We start from the raw sequence: 19298 nt of genomic DNA, 5'->3' as shown, positions 1-19298 counted from the left end.
TTACACTTCTGTTTTGATTATAAATATACATTATATACAAAATAATGTTATAAAACGTAGAAAGTTCAGTGCTTCTGATTTTCTTTAAATTACTGAAATACTAGTCTTCAAAATAAACTACAAACAGACAAACTAAAACCCATATTATTGATTTCTGAAGGTCATCTTCAAAGTGGTCCTACGTGGTCAGAGCAGAAGGTCAGTAGTGGACAATATGAAGGGGTCTTGTCTGCACAGTTCAAGGGAGTAGATGGGCTAGTCCAACAACAGGCTTTACAAGGGCAGGAATGTCACTGTCCGAGAGATAGCACAGTCCAGGTTTCTTTGAAGAGATGGTTTTTCTCCCTCCTCATTCTGCCCCATGCCATGGTCTCGTTCACTAAAGTCACAGCACTTTCCACTGGAGTGTCTGGTAATATTGCTGTAAATATGTATATAAGAAAAAAGCTTCGGCACACCTCTGGTTTCCAGGGACAGGCTTCCCCTTTTCCATGTAGCTGTGGGCGGGTATGAGAGAAACAGGATGAGCCTAGAACNGGGGGGGAGGTGGGTTGTGTCACACTGCTGCTGCTTCTTCAGAAAGTAACAGCTGCGATTTCGAGACTATTTGCAGTAAAATGTGGCACCTAATTCAGAAACGCAACATAAACCCCCAAATTTGTGTCAAAATAAGGCAGAGGGGGAGAGAACGAGGAAGGAGAAGAAGAGAAGTAATGTCTATTCACAATCACTGGTAGTGCAAAGGGCATGAAAACAGCTGAGACAGCTCAGCACATAAAGGTTCTAGGAGCTGATTGATTTTAAACGCATTTGTAAGGCTTTTTATAGAGCTGGGATCATGTCTCCTCCTCATCACTGGGGAAGAGGCAGTACACATTCCTTATCACAACGTCACAAAAATCATGTCCCACAGGGTGGCTTGAGTCAAACAGTTCTCCAAAGCATCACCAAATGAGATGACATGTAAATTTAGTATTCTTCTTTCCTTCCTCCTCTTGCTCCTTACACAGTCTCCAGTACATGCAGCAGGAGTGAGGGGATGCAAATAGATGTGTAGCAGGAAGTATCAGCCACCCCTGCCCAGTACTCTCCAGGTAACTGCAGAAACAGCAGTCAAGTGTCTGTTTGGGTTTGTTAGATTCTCTTGACACATTTTAGGCACTTTTAAACCCAGAAAAAAATGGAGACCTCGTTTATATTGTATCCATTATCTGCATAGCAATGTGTCTTGCTTCGCACCTTCCATGGCAACATCTGTGACTGTTATGTGCCTCCTCTCTACCAGCACCTCCCATAATCAGAGTTCTGGAAAGCCAGGGGTCTGTCCATGAGGAACTGGCCTCAGCATCTTTTAAAACACCAACTTTTTTAACCTCTCTCTTCCCTCTGCCTCCCCTTTTCTAAAGCCAATGAGATTTCTGGTATCAAACTTCAAACAAGGGCAGTAAGAACAAAAAGGTGTATTGCATCTTTCAGGAAATTCACAGTCTGTCCAGTTCACCCAGTTCCATCCTCCGCCTGAGAGCAGCAAGTTGCATGTAATTAAAAACAGTCCAATCCAGTTCTGAATTGTAAACAATGCAGCAGGAACATCCATCTACTGGCATTACCAAATCTGAGGTGCAAATGGACCGATCTTCAGTCTTATACCTGTCAGGATACAAAATAACACCAGGAATGAATGAGAAGGAATCACAGTATACAGAGTAGTAAAGAGCTAACAAACTGTAATTCAAGTACGGCAAACCAAAGCAATTTAAATCAGACGTTACTGAAGTTTAACCTTCAGTGGTCAATGTTTTCAGCTGGGTCCAGAGACAAAGAATCAGCAGCGCAAAAAAAAAATAATCATCTGTCTGAGAGTGATCTCTCTACCTGGACCGAGGGGAAGAATGCTTACAAATATAGGTGCTTGATATTAGGGCTCTGTAAAAAGTACATGGTATAGTTAAACAGCTTGTATTTGGAAGCATTAAGCCTGAAAGATGTGGAGAGAGGTTTCAGAGGCTGTCATTCGGAAAATAAAAACACTTTCTGGAGATGCCTGATGTAAATTTAGGAGCCTAGCTTCAGTCAGAAAGATCTTTAAAGGAAGATATAGTATTTAGGTCAGTTAATGGGAATGAAGCGTCTAGCTGTCATTTGTATCTTTGAAAATCCTTTCACTTAGTCTTAAACTTTTAATATTGTTGGTTGACTTGTGTTCCAGCTTGCTTTCAAGGGGAAATCTGATATCCACCCTGGAAAGGGAGACAGAATCCTGCAGATCTGACTTCACAGATCACTGCTGTATGGCACAGCAAGCTTCTCTTTCCTGTGGTCTGAAACTAGTTCTAAAGAAGGCTACACCAAAGAAAGCAGGTATTGGTAAACGTCACATTGTCGTTAACTTCCACTGAGACTTTTTCCAAAGGGTCTGTAATTGTTAAGGAACTAGTTGGTTCCTCAGTAGCTTTTTAAAGTCTTTAAAGTTCAGTGGTAGGCCCTTCCTTTTTTTGTGCATCCAACTTCTTAATAAAACATAAAGATCTAGATGTGTTTATCAATAACAGCCTTAACTTCTGTTAGAGAGTATTTAGCTGGAGCTTAAACGCTGAGAGATTGAAATTACCTCATTACAGACTTCCTAAATGGCTGTTATGCCTATCCACTAATACATTCAGCTACCTTCAATTTTCTGATGGAAATCTATACCTTTGACTGTTTCCACAGACCACAGATTATCCATTCTAGTTACAGGGAAAAGCATGGCTTTACATCAGTGAGCCTAAGAACAATTATTATTTTCATTTTTTCTGACCACTTATTTAAGAGGAAACAATCCTACAATGTGCTGAATTTTTATGGGCTGATGTTCTGTGTTTTCATCTACCACTGACCAATCTAAGATCAAAATCTCTGGTTCAGTAAAATCAGAGATGCTAATTTCTTTATTTTCCCTTATGTATGCTCTGTGTGGGCCACAGAAGATGAGATGGGAATGCTGGGAACATCATGATCCTGGGAAATAGAGTAACTTTCTCAGATACAATACTAGAGAATAATTTACCCCTTTACTTTGTAAATTTATGCCTATCCACCTCTGCACTTACTTACCTCTGTGGCTATGATGCACTCATTTCTTTCTTCTGTTATCACAAAGACAGATTGGTACATTGAGTCCCTCGGAGAGCATATCGCCGATATCCTGCATTCCGGTTTTTCACTAAGGCAGGGCAGAGAGGAAAGAACATTAGTTGACTAGTAACAAGCCTGACTCTCAAAATCTACCATGAATATGGAGTGGTGGAATGAGATAGCCATGAAGGTGTGGGAGGGAAGTGCAGAGGATCAAGTTTCACGCTTTCTGTATGCTGTCAGGAGATTATAGTAGAGAAGTGGAAGTAAGGAATAGTTACTGCCTTCCTCTGCTTCTGCCATGTCCAACCTAACAGAGCTCCTCAGAGCCCTCAGGGTAACAGCCACATGCAGATACTAGGTAAGACCTTCAGTACATGAATCAAAAGACTGATAAGCCAGTGAATACCAGCCCTTTTCTCTTTTCAAAAAGGAGTAATTATTTTAATTCTACCATTCTTCTTAGTAAGCAGATCACCTTGCCTTCCATTTTTAATCACTGTATGCCTTAACTGTTGTTCTTCCAAGATCTATTGAGGAAGAAAAGACACTTCTTAATTTCACCAGTGACCTAGCCACTCCCAGTCCATTTACAGTACGCACACTAGCAGCACCTTGCACAAACACTCCATTTAACTGACTTAGCTAAGGACACCACTTGGCTGTGGCACACATAGGCCAGTTTGAAGATTCCTAGTTTTACTCTGTTTTGTGTTGTGTATGATCTGCTTGAGGTTTATCTTTCCACCTATTCTCATCTGCTCCTACACTGGTATGAAGATGAGTGGCTTTAGGAAAGAATAGAAGGAAGACCATATTCTCACCTGTGTAGTCGGAGAGGAGACTTCTCTCCTAAACACTTTTCACTTTTGTAATATTTATCTTCTGGTGTCCCTCTACTCGTCAGGTCTTTTACCAGATTGTAGTCCAGTTTATGATTCTTGGGTTTGTAGTTTGATTTCTCCAGCCCACAGTCCACTTCAAGGTCTTTATTTTTATTGGTGTTTTTGAGCTGGGAAGCTGGAATGAGATTGTCCTTCTGGAAGTCAGAAAGGTTGTTCATTGTCTCCAACTCCTGCTCTGGGTGCATCCTCATCTGCCTGATGACCATTGCTATCATGCAGAACAGTATGAGCAAAGCCACCAGACCCACCCCCATGGATATAGCAATCCAGGGGACTGGTTTAGGAGGAAGTGTAACGGGCACTGAATAAACTGGCAATTCGCAGCGGTTACCCATGAAGCCAGAAGGACAGTAGCAGACAAAGTTGGCACTGTAAAGTCCACTGTAGCATGTGCCTCCATTCTCACATGGCCCAGAAGCACATTCATCTCGGGTTTTGATGTCACAGTTCCTGCCACTGTAGCCTGGCAAACATGTGCAGGTGTAATCGTTGATTAGGTCATGACAAGTCCCCCCATTGGAACACGGGTTTCTGGCACAATCATTGATGTTTATCTCACATTTCTGACCAGAGAAACCAGCCCGACAACGACACACACGAATCTGCCCAAGGTAAAAGCAACTACCATCTGAGGAAAAAACAGTAAAATAAAAATTAGTCTGCATGGACTTCATTTGGAAATCTTATCCTCTTCCTGGTCAGCATTTTATACTACCTCAAGAAGAGCAAAGTTATTTTACAAAACAACTGCACATCTAAAAGTCCATTCTATGTTCTCTAATTGTATCACGATGCCTTAAAATTATGCCCCTTCTACATATGTAATCATTTAATTCTGCCATCTTCCCTATCACACGATAAACCTTGTGCATTGTTTTGTTGCACAGAAAACGCCAGTGAAAGCCCCCCCCCCCCGCCCCTGCAACCAGCAAGAGACTAAAATTAGGGTAGATGTGGAATACAGTGGGGGAGAGGGACTAATGTACTAGAGGAAGAGTAGAGGTCAGATTGGATTTCTATCACTTCTGCACTGAAAAGCACAAATGAGTCAGGGACATGAGATTTTTTGATAGAAAGACTCACCATTTGCGCAGGGGTTGCTTGTGCACCTGTCTACTTTTTTTTCACAATTTGACCCCGTGAAGCCAAAAGGGCAAACGCAACTGTAGCTGGCCCCTTGTTCTTTTTCCAAACATGTGCCACCATTAAAGCACGGAGAATCTATGCACGTCAAAGCGCTGTGCTCACAGTGAGTGCCATAGTAGCCAGGGGGGCACAGGCAGCGATAACCATTCTCCATGTCCTGCAAAACACAACATTACGCCACTGTTATTTAATGACACCAAACGATAGCTGCTTGCATGCTCGTTTTTGGCTGGCTGCAAGTGCTGTTCAGTCCCTTCTCATGCACGGCCTGATGTGGCAAAAGTAACATTTGGAAAGTAAACAACTGCAGGCTGGACTGTGAGGGCTGGAGCTGTGAATCATCCGTACTCAGCATACAGGAGTAATCATGCAGCTACACACACAGAGCAGATGTAGTTGTAGGGAGCCTACAGGCAGCTAGACAAAAACACTGCTAACACTACTGCTGTCTAATGGGATCCCTGAGGTCCTCCCAGAGCAGAATGGTGTGTGTTGTTGACCTACGCAGCTGTGATCAGGCTATTTATTCTCACCATGAGAGCCCTTCTTTATTTTACAAGGGTTTAAGTTGCTTTGGCTTGGGTAAGTCCCACCGCTTAGGTCATAACTAAACTGTTTCTTCTTTCCAAGTACCGTATGTCCAAGGCATTGGGAGAAGGGAGGTGGGGTCTTGTGCCATTAGCTTTAATCTAAACATGCATCAGATTACATTTGATATCTATAATCGATCAGTCTTTACCATTCCATCATTGGTAAAGAATCTATCATTGACTGGGTCCGAAAACATGCTGAAATACTAAACTTCAGGAATCTAAAAGTGCAGGATCCTATTTCACAGAAAGTTTCAGGTGCTTGCCCCCATATTGTCTGACACTACCCTCCCACAGCAGAAAGCAGAAGTTTTCTTTTATTTGCTACTAAAATACAGTGTTAGTGCATCTCTCTATGAACTGTGGTTTGAGAAGCTTATTTTTAACAGATCTGCTCTCTCACCAACCTTGGAACTTGCCAAGTTCTCATAACGGCTGCCACAGAAACCTAAGGATCAGTTGACTAGTTCTAATCTAGATGATACATCTCCTCCTGTAACAGACTTCCTCCCGTGACACCTCTCGGAAAGGGTTCAGTATGATAGTTGTGAGCGTCAGTAATGAACCTGTGTCCTATCAAATTCCCATTATGTTGTTACAGAACCATTTCTGAAAAGGTATACTGGGGTTTGCCTCACACAAAGACTTTACATTTAAAATGCCCCTACCGTGCAACTACCGCCATTCCTACAGGGATTGCTGTCACACTCGCTGATCTCATGTTCGCAGTCGACACCAGTGAAGCCGGGTTTGCACGCACACGTGTAGCTGCCCTGGCCGGTGTTCATGCAAGTTGCTCCGTTTTTGCATGGTCTGTGGTGAGTGCAGTAGTTCAGATCTGCAAAGATACCAGGAGTTAGAGAATGCAGCTTTGACAGATGGGAAAAGATACGCAAAAAAACCCACTGCAGTCAATAAAAAAGACACAATTTCCAATAAAGCATATCATTTTGCTATCAACGGGAATACTGGAGATTATTATCCAGGTTATTATCAGTAATAATCAGATGTCTCAGATTATCAGTGATTTTAGATATTTCTCCATATCCATCACCATAATACATGAGCTCTGAATTCTGAGAGAGCTGGCAAAAATTTAACTTTCCTAGTGCTTTGCTATACCCTCTCTCTTTTGTGGACTTAAAACCATTATCTGCAATGGGATTTAGATGCCAAATTGGAAAAGTTACTTCGTTAGTGTGTGTTCTCTGGAAGATATGCCACAGCACTATAGATACTTTGTGTAGAACATGTCACACACTAAAACAGTGAGCCCCACCTTTAAAAGGTGTGTGCGCTGATGCACATTCTGGAGAGGCATAGACGAAAAAAAAAGATGTTTTGGCTTGGAGATTTAAACAAACACTAGAAAACTTTTATTGTTTATTTACCATATTCTCCTTTTATGGATGTTAGTAGATTAAACTGTCAAATGCCCTGCCAAGCTCGACGGTTTTCTTTGTTTGTTTTTTTGGTTTTTTTTTTTGTCCCTTTAAATTTGAGACAGAGGTTAAGCACACAAGTTCATAGGACATAAGTAGAAAAACTTTATTATCTCTATAAATACCATAGAGTAATTGGAAGACAACTGGTTAATAGATAACTACAAGCAGAAAAAAAATCTGCAACTTTACTTTTCCTGCTTAATTCAGACTTTGCCATATTAATCCGATAACTGTCCTGAAAACACTTGGCCTGCTTTGAGCACTTAATGATCTCAGTGCCAGCAGTGCATATATGGCCTTGAGGACATGACTGCTCAGCTGGCTATGGTTCAGTGATTCAGTGGGTTGAATAGGTGGAAGTGGTCTGGTGTACCTTAAAATGGAACCTGTACTTTTCATTCTTGCTTACATGATTTTTCTCTCATGCTCCAGACTTATCACATGAGTTAACTTCCTTGTATGCAAAATAAGGAAGGCCCAAAGGACGGTGTTTACTGCTGCTGGAAACTGTTTAGTAAATTTTTACAGTTGTGCAGGGAATAAGTTAAACTTAGCTTAAGCAGGCAGAAAACTCGACTGTTCAATACTCATCCAGATTGTTAGGTATTTTTCTAAGACAAAGACTTCTTCTGCATGAGAAAAACTGCACCTACCAAAAAAGGTTTCCTTGTTTTCAAACAAAATTACTACAACTACAAGAATTGTATCTGAGGCAGCAGTGGCATAAAATGATGCCTGTGAACGTGTACCTTGTAGAAATTTAATTCTAGATCCAGTGGGTCAGATTCCTTAGTACAGTACTGAGGAGACCCAGTCCAGAGATGTAAGTGCAACCTTCAGAACTAACCTTGATCGCAGAAGAGGCCACCCCATCCTTCATCACATATGCACTGCCATTGTGTTTTACAAGTCCCGTGACGGCAGCCTATATGGGGTATGCATTCATCACAGTAGCGGCCTTGCCAACCAGGACGGCAGCTAAAAGAAAAGTCAAATTAAAACATTAATGACATGGAGAAGAGTTTAAGTTTCTATTGCAAGGTGACATTTTAACTGATGTTCACATTGCAATTGCCATCTACTCACATGCACTCTCCAGGCTTGTTGCAATACCCATTCTGTTCAGTACATCCGGCCAGACAGATGGCTGTAAAGAGAACATAAAAAAGCATAAATGTTTAGGTAAATACACATGGCACTACAGAACACACTTCTAAAGGAAAAATGCCAGCTTTAAAGCAACACTTTGAAAAAACAGTTTTGCACTTTCAAAGCTTTGTTTTAAAACTTCTTAGTACAGGGAGTTCTGGAGCAGGAGGAAGTGAACAAGGAGAGCCAACACTTGACAAATTGTCCTTTAGTTTTTCTGTTTATGCAACAAACATGAACTCTTGCAACTCTTGCAAGAAAAGGAGCAAGAGAAGGTGGCTTTGGCTAGTGCCAATGAAAGACTGAGTAAACCAAATAAGACCCTGAGCTCAGATTAAAGATTCCCACTACTACACCACAACACCTGCCTCATATACTCTGGCAGCAGGAATGGTGGAAGCATTTGCGTGAGCAAGCTGCTAGCCTTTTACCTTGGAACAGCTATTGCTATTAGAGCTATCAGCCAAGACTGCCTTTCCTGCTACCTCGCTCTTTGCTGCTAAGGCTCACAGAGGTGCAGCACAGACTTGGTGGCTGCAGCCAAAGAGGGCAAAGTCCGCAGCGCACAACTTTGTCTCTCCAGGCAGGGAATGGAGAGATCGGCGTGAAAACACGACCCGGGAGACGGGAGGTCTCTGTGAGCCTTCCAGCCCCGCCGGACACCCGCGGTGCTGCCCGTCCCGTCCCGCCCCGCCCCGCTGCCCGCGGCCGCGGCGGGTACTCACGGTCGGTGCAGTACTCGCCGGCCCAGCCGGGCAGGCAGGCCAGGCTGCCGTCCGCAGCGCACACGTAGTGCCCGAACCGGTCGTCGCGGCGCTTGCAGAGGCGGGAGCAGCTCTCGCCGTAGTAGTTCTCGCTGCACACCACGCGGTAGGAGTAGCGCAGCTGGGTCAGTGGGCCCTGGTGCACGTCCTGCGACCAGTCCTCGCCCACCGACAGCGACCGCTGGATCGACACCTGGCTGATGAGCCACTCCTCCGGGGGCGGCCGGGAGCCTGCGGGAGAGCGGGTGCGGGTCAGTGGCTGCGGCCACCCTCAGTGCCTCGAACCACCCCGCCGGGGCGAGCGGAGCGGGGTACGCCGGTCGCACGCACACATATATATGTGTGTATATATATATATATATATATATATTCATACATACATATTACGAAGGCACGCACGTGGATATGAATGTATGGAAGGGTACGAAAAGGTGGGTACCGGGGTGTGCAAACCCCAGCCGAGGGGGCTCGGCCGTGGGGCCTGTGAAAGCGAGGGCTGCTGTGAAATATCCTTTTCCTCTCCGCTCAGAAAAACATCCCAAAGCCATTATTCCTTTCCAAAGGGCGGAATTCGAGCAAGGTGTAAAATACAGGAAAAGGCGGCCGGGGCTCGCTGGCAAGCTCCCGGCTTTCTCACCGCAGCCCGCCTCGCTTTCCCACGCCAAAAATAAACCGGAGGAAACGCAATTGTGTTGGAGATTAGGCTGGGGCAGAATCAAAGCGGCCCCTGATGGATATCGTTGGGGGAACTGGCTCCTGATGGTGGGATAAAGCCGGCCGTGGAGTTATAGTATAAACAGCTGAGGCGGGGGGGCCGTTTTGGGATGGGGGGTGGGGGGGACGGGCACTCGGGACGGGGCCCGGGGGCGCTCCCGCCGCGCGAGCTCCCCCTGCCGGCGGCGCGCGGCAATATTCACCTTCCGGCAGGTAGTTGGCAGGCGCGTGCCAGGCCTGGATGATCAGGGAGAAGGTTCCCTGCGGGAAAGAAACCAGCGTCAGCCCCGCACCCCACCGCACCACAGCCGAGCCGAACCGCACCGCACCCCAACCCTGCCCTGCCCCGCATTTGTGGAGTCCCTCATTTGTGCTCCCTCCCCGCGGCTACACGCTTCCCTCCTACAGACCACAGATGCACACCTCCACTTTCAACCCCCCCCCCCCCCCCCCCCCCCCCCCAGCCCCTTGCTTTATTTCACTTAAGAACATTGATTATCCCAAGTGTTTCTGGTCTGGATGAGTTTTTTCATCGCTCACTTCCCCCCCCCCTTTTTTTTTTTTTTTTTTTTTGGTAAGGAAGTTCTGGAAGTAAGTCTAAAGGCGAAAGTAGTTTGTTTACATTACAGGTTATGAGCGCGCCGCGGTTAGCCTGCTCTTGCCACCCTCCTGCCCCACCATCGCAATCAGGTTTAAAGCAGAATCTCACCGGCCACGTGAAGTTAAAGGGCAGCTTAATGGGGCTGTCAAATCTCTCTGTATCCTTGATGCTGAAGGAGTTTATTCCCAGAACTGGGGTGATGATGCTGCCGAAAGTGCAAGAGCCCGGGGAGACCACTGCCTGAAAATGCTTCAAACAAACGCGAAAGAAGGTCCTGCAGTGGGGGGAGCAGGGCTTCCCGCTGGCCAGAGACCCGTGGCTATTCACGAATTCGTGCAGCTCCAGCTGGAAGACGCCAGAGCCGGACACCCTCTGCACAAAGGGGAGACACACAAAATAGCCAAATCAGACCTTACCCGGCTTTGCCATGCAAACTTGCTTCCATCACCCACTTTACATTTCGCGAACCCTTTTTTTTTTTTTTTTTTTTTTGATGTGCGATTACCTGCTGCAAAATCGTTAACAGAAACGTCAAGCCAAAGATGCGCAAGGCTGTCATCCTTGTTATTCGAGGTTTCAGTTCTTAGTGGGTTTAGTTTTCCCTTCTGTATTCCTCAAATGGTCCAAGCAAGCGCTTCTCGGTCGAGGGAGAAAAGAGAGGCGTCACGGCGATTCTCCTAGAGCAACCTGCTCTTCCAGATATTCCCCGAGCACGGGTAGAAATTGGAAAGTAAAATCCAGGTGTCGATCCGTCCCCTTCTGGGAATTAATCCTGCAGGCAGCCGCCGACCTCTGATCGCTGTCGTCGCCTTTATAAACTCCAGAGCCGGGTGGGTTTGGTGAGAGACGCGGAGGGGAGTGCTTAGTGTGGAACCGCTCCTCCTTTAACCGGTGCTAACAGCGCGCTCAGTAAATGGAAAACTTGGTTGGCTTTGAGCTGTTTATATAGTTGCCTCGCATCCTCACAAGCTCATTATGTAAACTGTCAGTCAGACTCACGGGCGATCCCTCCCCTTTTCCATCTTTCCTTTCTGGAAAAAAGAACCAAATGTTGCGGAGAGCCCTCATATCCCGAATTAATACCCTGCTGCTGCCGCCGCCGCCGCCGCCGCCGCCGCTGCCGCGCTGCCCGCCGAGGAGCCGAGCTGATTACGAACAAGCCGAGCATCTGTTGAGATATTTACGGCGCTCACACTGGGAGAAAGAGTTCCCTCGAAAATCAGACGCCTCTCCACAGGGCAGCTCTCTACGGCGGCCGAACAATAGAGAATGAAATGTTTTAAACGCACGCTTGTTAGTTAGTTAGTTAGTTTGTTTGTTTGTTTGTTGCCCCCGTCTCCACGCGTGTCCCCCTCCCCCGGCCGTTCCCCGGGACGGGGCGGCGCGGCGCCCTGCAGCCGCGGCCGGGCCGAGGGGCAGGAGCTGCCCTGCCCGCCGAGGGTTGGCCCCGGGTAGAAAGCAAAAGTAAAACGGTGTTTGCCAGGCAGGCGGGCACCGGCACGGCCTCGCCGCCGCCCCCGGGGCGCAGCCCCCGTCTTCGGGGGCGCCCGTGCCGCAGGCCGGCCCGACCCCATTCCCGTCCCCGGATAACGGAGCCCACCGAGGAAGGGGGCGAGCGGGGCGAGTGACGGTAGGGAGGCGGGCACGGCGGGGATCGGCGGGCGCTCGGTCGCTCTTCCGAAATCGGTGGCGAACGAGCGCTCCAGCGAGGTGGCCGGGGTTGACAGCAGAGACCGAGCTGAGTTTTCCCGGGGCTGCCCCGGCTTTCAAAAACATGGGCAAGGGGAAGACTCGGGAGCCTGCAGGCAAGCGGGGCGGGAGCGGGGCCGCGGGCTGTGTCTGGCCGCCTGGTCGCGGCCGGGTTGCGGTCTGGCGTGTGCCATAAAGCCCTTGGCCTGATTGCAGCGTGCGCTTATTGTTGGGTCGCGTGTCCCTCATTAAAGCCAAGCACAGAGAAGGCCTTTCATGTGGCTTTTTATTTCAGCTTGTTAAATGGATGGGAGGCCGGAGGGGGGAGGGAGAGATAAACCCTCAGCTGTATGGTAATGAGGTCTTGCCACCTTTCTGCCAGCGCCCGGCGCGCCAGGCTGCGGGCCTCCGCGGCGTGGGTCACCTGGGGAGCAACGCGGGGCGCAGCGCGCTGCCGCTCCCCTTCCGCCCCTCTGCTCTCCCAAAGGGTCTGTTCTCGCAGCGTTACCTCCCCACTTCGAGCTCTTTTGGTGGGGGATTAAGAAATCCAGGGATCTGGCTCGTTTGGAGGGGAGGCATCATGGGGAGAGCACACCCCAGCCAAATTTCCCAGGCCATCCTGCTCCTGGGTGAATTTAAAGCGTCCGCTCTCTCTGGAAACCTGCTTCGCCCCGGGATGTGGTCAGGGCCCAAACGCCCGGGGTATCACCAGGAGGGCACGACACGGCTTCGTGGAAAATAGCCAAGCTTTCTGCAGGGGAAGGGCACGGGCACCACCGCCGTGGACTGGTTTGGGACCAGGCTAGGAATTGGGGTCGCCGCCAAAAGGGGATTAAAACTTCTCCCGGTCCCCACTGCGCCTGTAAAAGCCAGAGCCGGGGGGCACGAACTCTGGCAATGTCGGGGGGCTGCACTCGAGGCCGGGCACCATTGGCTTGGCTCCGTCCGGAGTAGCAGGGCTGTCGCCTCGGGTACATGTTTGTGCGGACGGGAGCCGTGTCCGTGGTGAAGATAAACCACAAGGCAGAGACACAGGCGAGGAGCTCTTTTGTCTCGGCCTCGTAAACAAGTGGGAAGGAGGAATGTGTCGTCGCTGATGAACTCGGAATTTTGCAGCGATCCACCCGGCCAGATCCCGGCTTTACCAGCAGCAGCGTCAACTGTCAAAATCAAATCTGATGCTAATAGCTTCGGTACTAAATAAAATGAGAGGCCAGATAACATCAGTGCTTGATAAATGGTAATGAGTGTCTAACCTAGGGGAACAGAAGGGCTGTGGGGCTCTTTAATTCAGTATTGAAAGGCTAGCTGGGTACTGCAGGCTCTAGCAGATGTTAGTATGTGTGTGTTTTGATTTTTGACTTGTATTGGACGTTTATTAGGCTAACCAGAGCCACCCCACGCATGGCCACTTGGTCCAGGCACCATCTGGCACAAGCAGGGCGGCGTGCAAGAATAGGGCCTTGCTTTGGTGCTGAGGATCCACAGGCAGCATCTACCATATGGACCCGGAGCTAATGTAGGTTAAAGCAAGACAAGCTGATCTCTGCTTTTCACAGCTCTGCCAAACCTCTCTGCTATCCTTGCGGTGTGCACCTTGGCAGCTGGAGAAGAGCTCCCTCCTCTGCATTCCCTCAAACCTGACAAGAGGGGTGTAAGCCCCCCAAGCACTCCCCAGCCCGTTCAGCTGCCCTTGGGTGGCCAGTGTTTTCTGAGTCAAGCTTTGCACCAGCTTTGCTTGTTCCCGGCAGGAGCAGAAGTTGCTCCAGCTCCCCACGTGCTGCCCTCCCGCAAAACAAATATTTTCAGAAGCTCGAGAGAGTGGGGCGAAACAGACATAAAATCCTCCTCGATAGTCCAGACCATTATTTTGATTACAGCTATAAAAAGAGTCCATAATAAAATAATAAAATAATAACCAGGGAATATAATAAACCACCTGCTGCATGTTCACATACACGCACAGGGAGTTCAGACAAAGAAAAAAAGTTGCATTAATAGTATCAAACAGCTGAGTCTGAAAGTCGACCGAGAGCAGACTAGAAGTGCAAGTCCCGCAAACTCTTTCCTATGGCCAACACGCCGTCCTGGGTCTCTTGGAGAGGCACAGCGCATCCACCTTGCCCGAGATCCTCGGCTCAGTTTGAGAGGCTCTTGTCCTCGGGACGGGGGGGGAGCCCGCGGAGCCCCCGGCTTTGCCAAGGGACGGCAGCGGGTTGCCCGCAGTCCCTGTCGGGATGCTGGGCACTGATCGGACTGGACCTGCCCAGTGGTCGCCGTCTCCCCGTCCTTTCCACCCTGCTCCCTATCTCTCCAGCTCACTTCCTCGAGGTCAGGGCGCGTTCCCCCTCTCTTTCGCGCCTCATTTGCTGCCGGTTTATCTCCAGGCTGGCCCAGCTCAGCATACGCGTGGCCGGGCCAAACGCATCTCGCTAACGAGACAACGTTAATTAATTCCGGGCGGGTGAAAGTTGCTAGCCTGCCCAAATCATCCCTCCCCCCACCCCGAGCCCTCGTGCCAGGCTGCCCTCCTCCGTTCCTGGGATGTGCCCGAGCACCTCGACGGCCACCCGTGCCCTGTTGCTTTCAGGTTGCCAGACCCCAGGAAAAGGGGCTGCGAAGGGCTCAGTATCTCCCACACAGTCGCAGCCAGGAGCGACTGCATCGCGCCTCCCGCCATCAGTCCCACTTTTTCCTCTTTCTGAAGGCTCTGTCCTTTTAAGAATCTGCCCGCCCGACCCGCGGCCTTAAGCAGCTCCCGGTAATGTCGCAGCCACCGTGAGCTTTCTACATGGCTTCTGCTGGGCTGCTTTTGAGGTCCTGCAGTTATGGAGCACCGGTACCTGCCGCTGGGGCAGGACCTGTCTGATGCTACGGCTGCACCGTCATGCCGCCCGGGGTTTTTGGAAGGGGCACTCTGTGCTGGGTCAGGAACTGGCTGGAGGGCCAGGCCCAGAGAGTGCTGGTGAACGGGGCTGCATCCAGCTGGCGGCCGGTCACCAGTGGTGTTCCCCAGGGATCAGTGCTGGGACCAGTCCTGTTTAACATCTTTATCGATGATTTAGATGAGGGGATTGAGTCCATCATCAGCAAATTTGCAGATGACACCAAGTTGGGAGGGAGTGTCGACCTGCCGGAAGGCAGGAGGGCTCTGCAGAGGGATCTGGATAGACTGGAGAGATGGGCTGACTCCAATGGGATGAAGTTCAACAAGGCCAAGTGCCGGGTCCTGCACTTTGGCCACAACAACCCCCTGCAGCGCTACAAGCTGGGCACAGCCTTTCCTGTGTCCCAGGTGTCCCAGGCTGTCCCTTAAGACAGCATGAAGCCTCAACCAGGCTGGCCGGGATTCTCGGCCGGGCCAAGCTTGGCTGGGGGCACCCTGCATCTTCCCCTTCCCCCTAATCTGGGGGACGAACCCCTGGACATTCCCTGTGCCCAGGAGCGATGCAGATGCCCGGGGTGCACGGCTGCTCACGCCCCTCCCCCAGCCGCTGTTCACCTGCCTCCCCTTCTTCGCACTGATTTGGAAGCGGATCGCGGGGCTCGGAGAGGGGGGAGCAGCGCACTAGCGCCTTCGAGCCCTGCAGTCGCCTTTCCCCAGGAGCCGAATCCTTTTCCCCCCAGGGCCGTAGGCTGCAGGGCACCCAGAAACCCGTCGAAATTCTAGAGCCCTGCGGGCTGCCCCGCGCTTGGTCAGATTTATCGTAGCGCTTTTGTCGGTCAGTGCAGCATCCTCAGCGCCTGTAAGAGTGCGGTATTTTATTATGCAGCTCGTGCACCTTTCCTGGGAGCGTTCCTGTTTTCTGGGTCTGCCGTTTGTTTCGGGGCTGGCCTCGCTGCTCGCCTTTTTGATCCCTCAGTCAGAGACTCGCCCTTCCATGTGCACAGCCCCACTTTTTAAGTCGCATTCCCCGATGGCTTTAAAACCCCTTAGCTAGAAAGTTGCGCATCGATTCAGCGCTGGCACACACCGAGAGCCTCTAAGAAAAAAGAGAAAGAGAAAAAAAGAGAGAAAAGAAGAGGAAAAAAAAAAATCTCCCTTGCTTGTTTTGTTTCTGCCTAAATGCCCGTAGCGTGGAGCATCCCTCCAGGGAGCGCCGCTCCGAGGGGTGTTAATGTGGTCGATTTGGGGTACAAATGTTTGGAAATGTTTCCCGATTCGCACAGAAGGAGGGGGGATTTGCAAACTGTTGCTGCCACATGGCCCCTCCAGCCTGCCCATTCTCATTGTAATGAGGCCGGCGCGTGCCTCATCTGCCGCGGGGCGCTGCCACGGGCCGCCCGGACACGCCGCGCCGCCACTGGGGCGGGCGGCACCGCCACGCAGCGCCCGCACCGCGCGGGGCCGGGGCCGGGGCCGGGACCGGGGCCGGGGCCGGGGGGGCCGGGGCAGCCGCCGCGGCCGGACCCGGGCCGGGCTGCGCTCCCCTCGGCCCGCTCACCCCGAGCCGCCCCGAGCTCAGCGCGTGGGAAAAAAAAAAAAAAAAAAAAAAAAAAAAAAAAAGCACACATTTCTGTTAAAGGCTGTAACGATCACTATTGAGTCTCTCGCTACAAATCGATGGCTTCTTTTCCATACAAATGCCTGCTTATGCCTTTATGTTCTCCATCTGTTTGTAGCTAACACCTGCCATTCAATAAATCGATTTGGCCATTTAATGTAACAGCTTCCCGGGACATTTTTTCATGCCAGATGCCACAGCAGCTCCAAACCTCTACCCTAGCCCAGCGCCCCACCAGCACAGCCGCCCAGCCCGGGGCTGCGCCTTGGCAGAAACCTGCTGCCGGGGTGTGGAGTAGAGCTGAAAAGTAAAGAAAACATTAAAAAGTGCCTTGTTTTAAGAGAAATATTTTTAACACTAACTCCACCGATTTCACCTTCTTTTTTAATGTTCTGGCTTCTGTACGCCTGGGAAGTGGTGTCTGGCTCCGGCTGCCAGTGGCAGGTGTACAGGTGGTGCTACAACTCATGTGGTTCACAGGCATTGGGGCGGTTTGTGACATTTTTGGCTCCCTTTTATTTTACTCACCAACAGACACTTCACATGTGTTAGGGGATTTCGTGTTTTAAGGACGCAAAGACATTTTGCCTGCAGTTTATCACCCCATGGAATGGGGTGAGCTACCTTACAGGGACTTGTGGGATGGGAGGCCCCAACATTCCACTTGTTTCAGCGTGGCAACCATCTTTGAGAGGCCACTTCGACGGGCTGAGCCCCCCCGGTCTCTGAGCTGCAGCAATGCTGCAGTCCCCTGCAGGGAGCGCAAGGGGAGTTGAGTGCTCACTTGTGTGCTGCTCTGCCCCATGCCATGGCAAATATTGGTTTTCCCTTTGGCTGCCCCAAAACATGCTCTGTGCTAAGCTGAGCAAAGGTAGATCTCTCTAGATGTCACCTCAGTTCTCAGGGAAGGGAGAACAGCATCACTGGGGATACGAGAAAGTGATATAATGCACGGGGAAGTTATGGGGCTGTCTCCTCATGGAGCAGCTCTGGGCTGGCTGAGTTCCTCCAGAAGGGGCAATTTCAGTACTGCTGGGATTTTGTTTGACTGCATTTGTTGTATAATTTATTTTGCCTAGAGCCTTTGAAAGGTGCCTTTGCTTTAAATTTGAATAAATACATAAAATGATATGTAATACAAAAATAGTTATAGGGATGCACATATTTTAGCTACCTGGGTCTGTTTCTCTCTTAGTTTGTTCAGTGCAGGCCATGGAAACCATTTGTAAATGCACTGGACTGTAAAAGCTTAATTTGCTTTGAAAGTCAGAGAGAAAGTCATGTAGTCATTTGGCACTTTTACCTGAGATAGCTGGATAAAAATGGGATTTCACATAAAAAGCACCCCTGGAAGCTATGGTTGGAACTGAGAGTAGTTACCTGGGAGATAACTGAATCTTTAAGTCTGAGAGTTGTCGGTGTGATTGGCAGAGGAGAGTTGGAGGGGATGGAGATTTCTCACTTGGAGTAGAGGTTCCCACATTTTGTTTCATATACAAGTCACGTATGGATCAACATTCACGAATGGGACACTGTCCTGAAGCAACATAACAATACAAGTACAGGCTGGCTTCTTAAAGGGGAAAAATTCCCTTTGCAGGCTTCGTAGTAAGTGTCCCATGGGCCAGGCTTTGGGAACTCCTGCATCAGAAGGTCTGTGTCTTCTAACAGATGGCTAGGCAGCTCTTGGCTACTTAGAATATGTTTGGGTCTATATTATGTAGCACTGAGTAAAGAGATCTGTCACAGAAAAACCATAAAAGGCAGTTTTAACCCTTCCCCTGGGGAGTGGATTCACACTCCGCCTGTGTTAGCAGTCCCTCCTCTCCCGTCCCCCATACTGAGCCCACGGGATGTTTGGTCGGGGCCCAGCATTGTGGCACAAGCTTTAGACAGGCAGAGGAAAAAGCCTCAGACCTCTGGCATGTGAGAGTTGGCAGAGCAAATCCCAGAGTACAGTCTCAGTGCAGTCACTGTGCATCTTGTACCAGAGGACAGAGAGGAGAGTGGAGCGGAGTTGGGAGGCACTTCTGGAGTGGCCAGAGGTGCATGGCATCCAACCCTGCACCCAACAGAGGTTGATAGCATGCCATCACCCCAGTGGTATCTACCTGACTGGGGCTGGTCCGTCCTAGCAGGCTTGTCCTGCCATCAGGCATGGTGGCTGCACCGGGTTCTTGCTGAGCTCTTCTGCTTTCCTCACTCTTTTGGTAGTCTGGCATTGGGCAGAATCTGTTAAATAACCTGTACTGAATTTCTGGAGAGATGTGGAGGCCAGCACTGGCAGGTGAGGGTCTGTGGGACTCAGTGGAATTGCACCTGCTTATGCACCAGGATAAGCTGCAGCAAGGCGGCAGCAGCAGCAGTAAGCTTCTCAGAGCTGCACACTGGTAAAGGTTAAAGGTATTTAAAATGCAGCTGGCCACTTACATCAGAAAATCTGCTTTAAAATCCCTTCACTGAAGGTAAAACTTGCTAATGACTGGAGAGAAAGACCACTCTGACTTCTTATACATAGCATTTATATTTATTTCTAGTAAAGAAAGATTTTAAACAGGACCAGCTGCTTCCACAGCCAACCAAAAGCAATCCTAGATTGTCCAGATGGAGTCACTCAAGACAGAGACATGAACAAGGGCTGCCACCGGCTCCAGGATTTCTGGGTTTGTCCTA

At 49.5% G+C, this 19298-nt stretch overlaps 1 protein-coding gene across 2 annotated transcripts; it reads right to left on the bottom strand.

Annotated features, from left to right (window-relative positions):
* Nucleotides 1-1139: 1139 nt before the first annotated feature.
* On the bottom strand, nucleotides 1140-11740 carry DLL4 (delta like canonical Notch ligand 4). 2 transcript variants are annotated; one of them, XM_027887623.1, is made up of 11 exons: nucleotides 10937-11737; nucleotides 10540-10803; nucleotides 10034-10091; nucleotides 9078-9347; nucleotides 8290-8350; nucleotides 8051-8181; nucleotides 6427-6596; nucleotides 5106-5325; nucleotides 3942-4650; nucleotides 3097-3205; nucleotides 1140-1650 (listed from the first exon to the last, which is right to left on the bottom strand). In XM_027887623.1, exons 1-11 carry the CDS (start codon nucleotides 10988-10990, stop codon nucleotides 1645-1647), a joined length of 2052 nt encoding a protein of 683 aa, XP_027743424.1. In that variant the 5' UTR covers nucleotides 10991-11737; the 3' UTR covers nucleotides 1140-1644. The 2 variants fall into 2 exon arrangements, with proteins under 2 accessions (XP_027743424.1, XP_027743417.1); XM_027887616.1 differs by lacking the exon at nucleotides 1140-1650 and having other exon boundaries at nucleotides 1874-3205; nucleotides 10937-11740.
* Between the last annotated feature and the right edge of the window lie 7558 nt (nucleotides 11741-19298).

Source organism: Empidonax traillii, unplaced genomic scaffold (genome assembly GCF_003031625.1).
Source record: "Empidonax traillii isolate 1590-97213 ecotype Southwest subspecies unplaced genomic scaffold, ASM303162v1 scaffold11:size2795301, whole genome shotgun sequence".
In the NCBI taxonomy this organism is placed as follows: Eukaryota; Metazoa; Chordata; class Aves; order Passeriformes; family Tyrannidae; genus Empidonax; species Empidonax traillii.
This window is presented reverse-complemented; position numbering and strand designations above follow the sequence as displayed.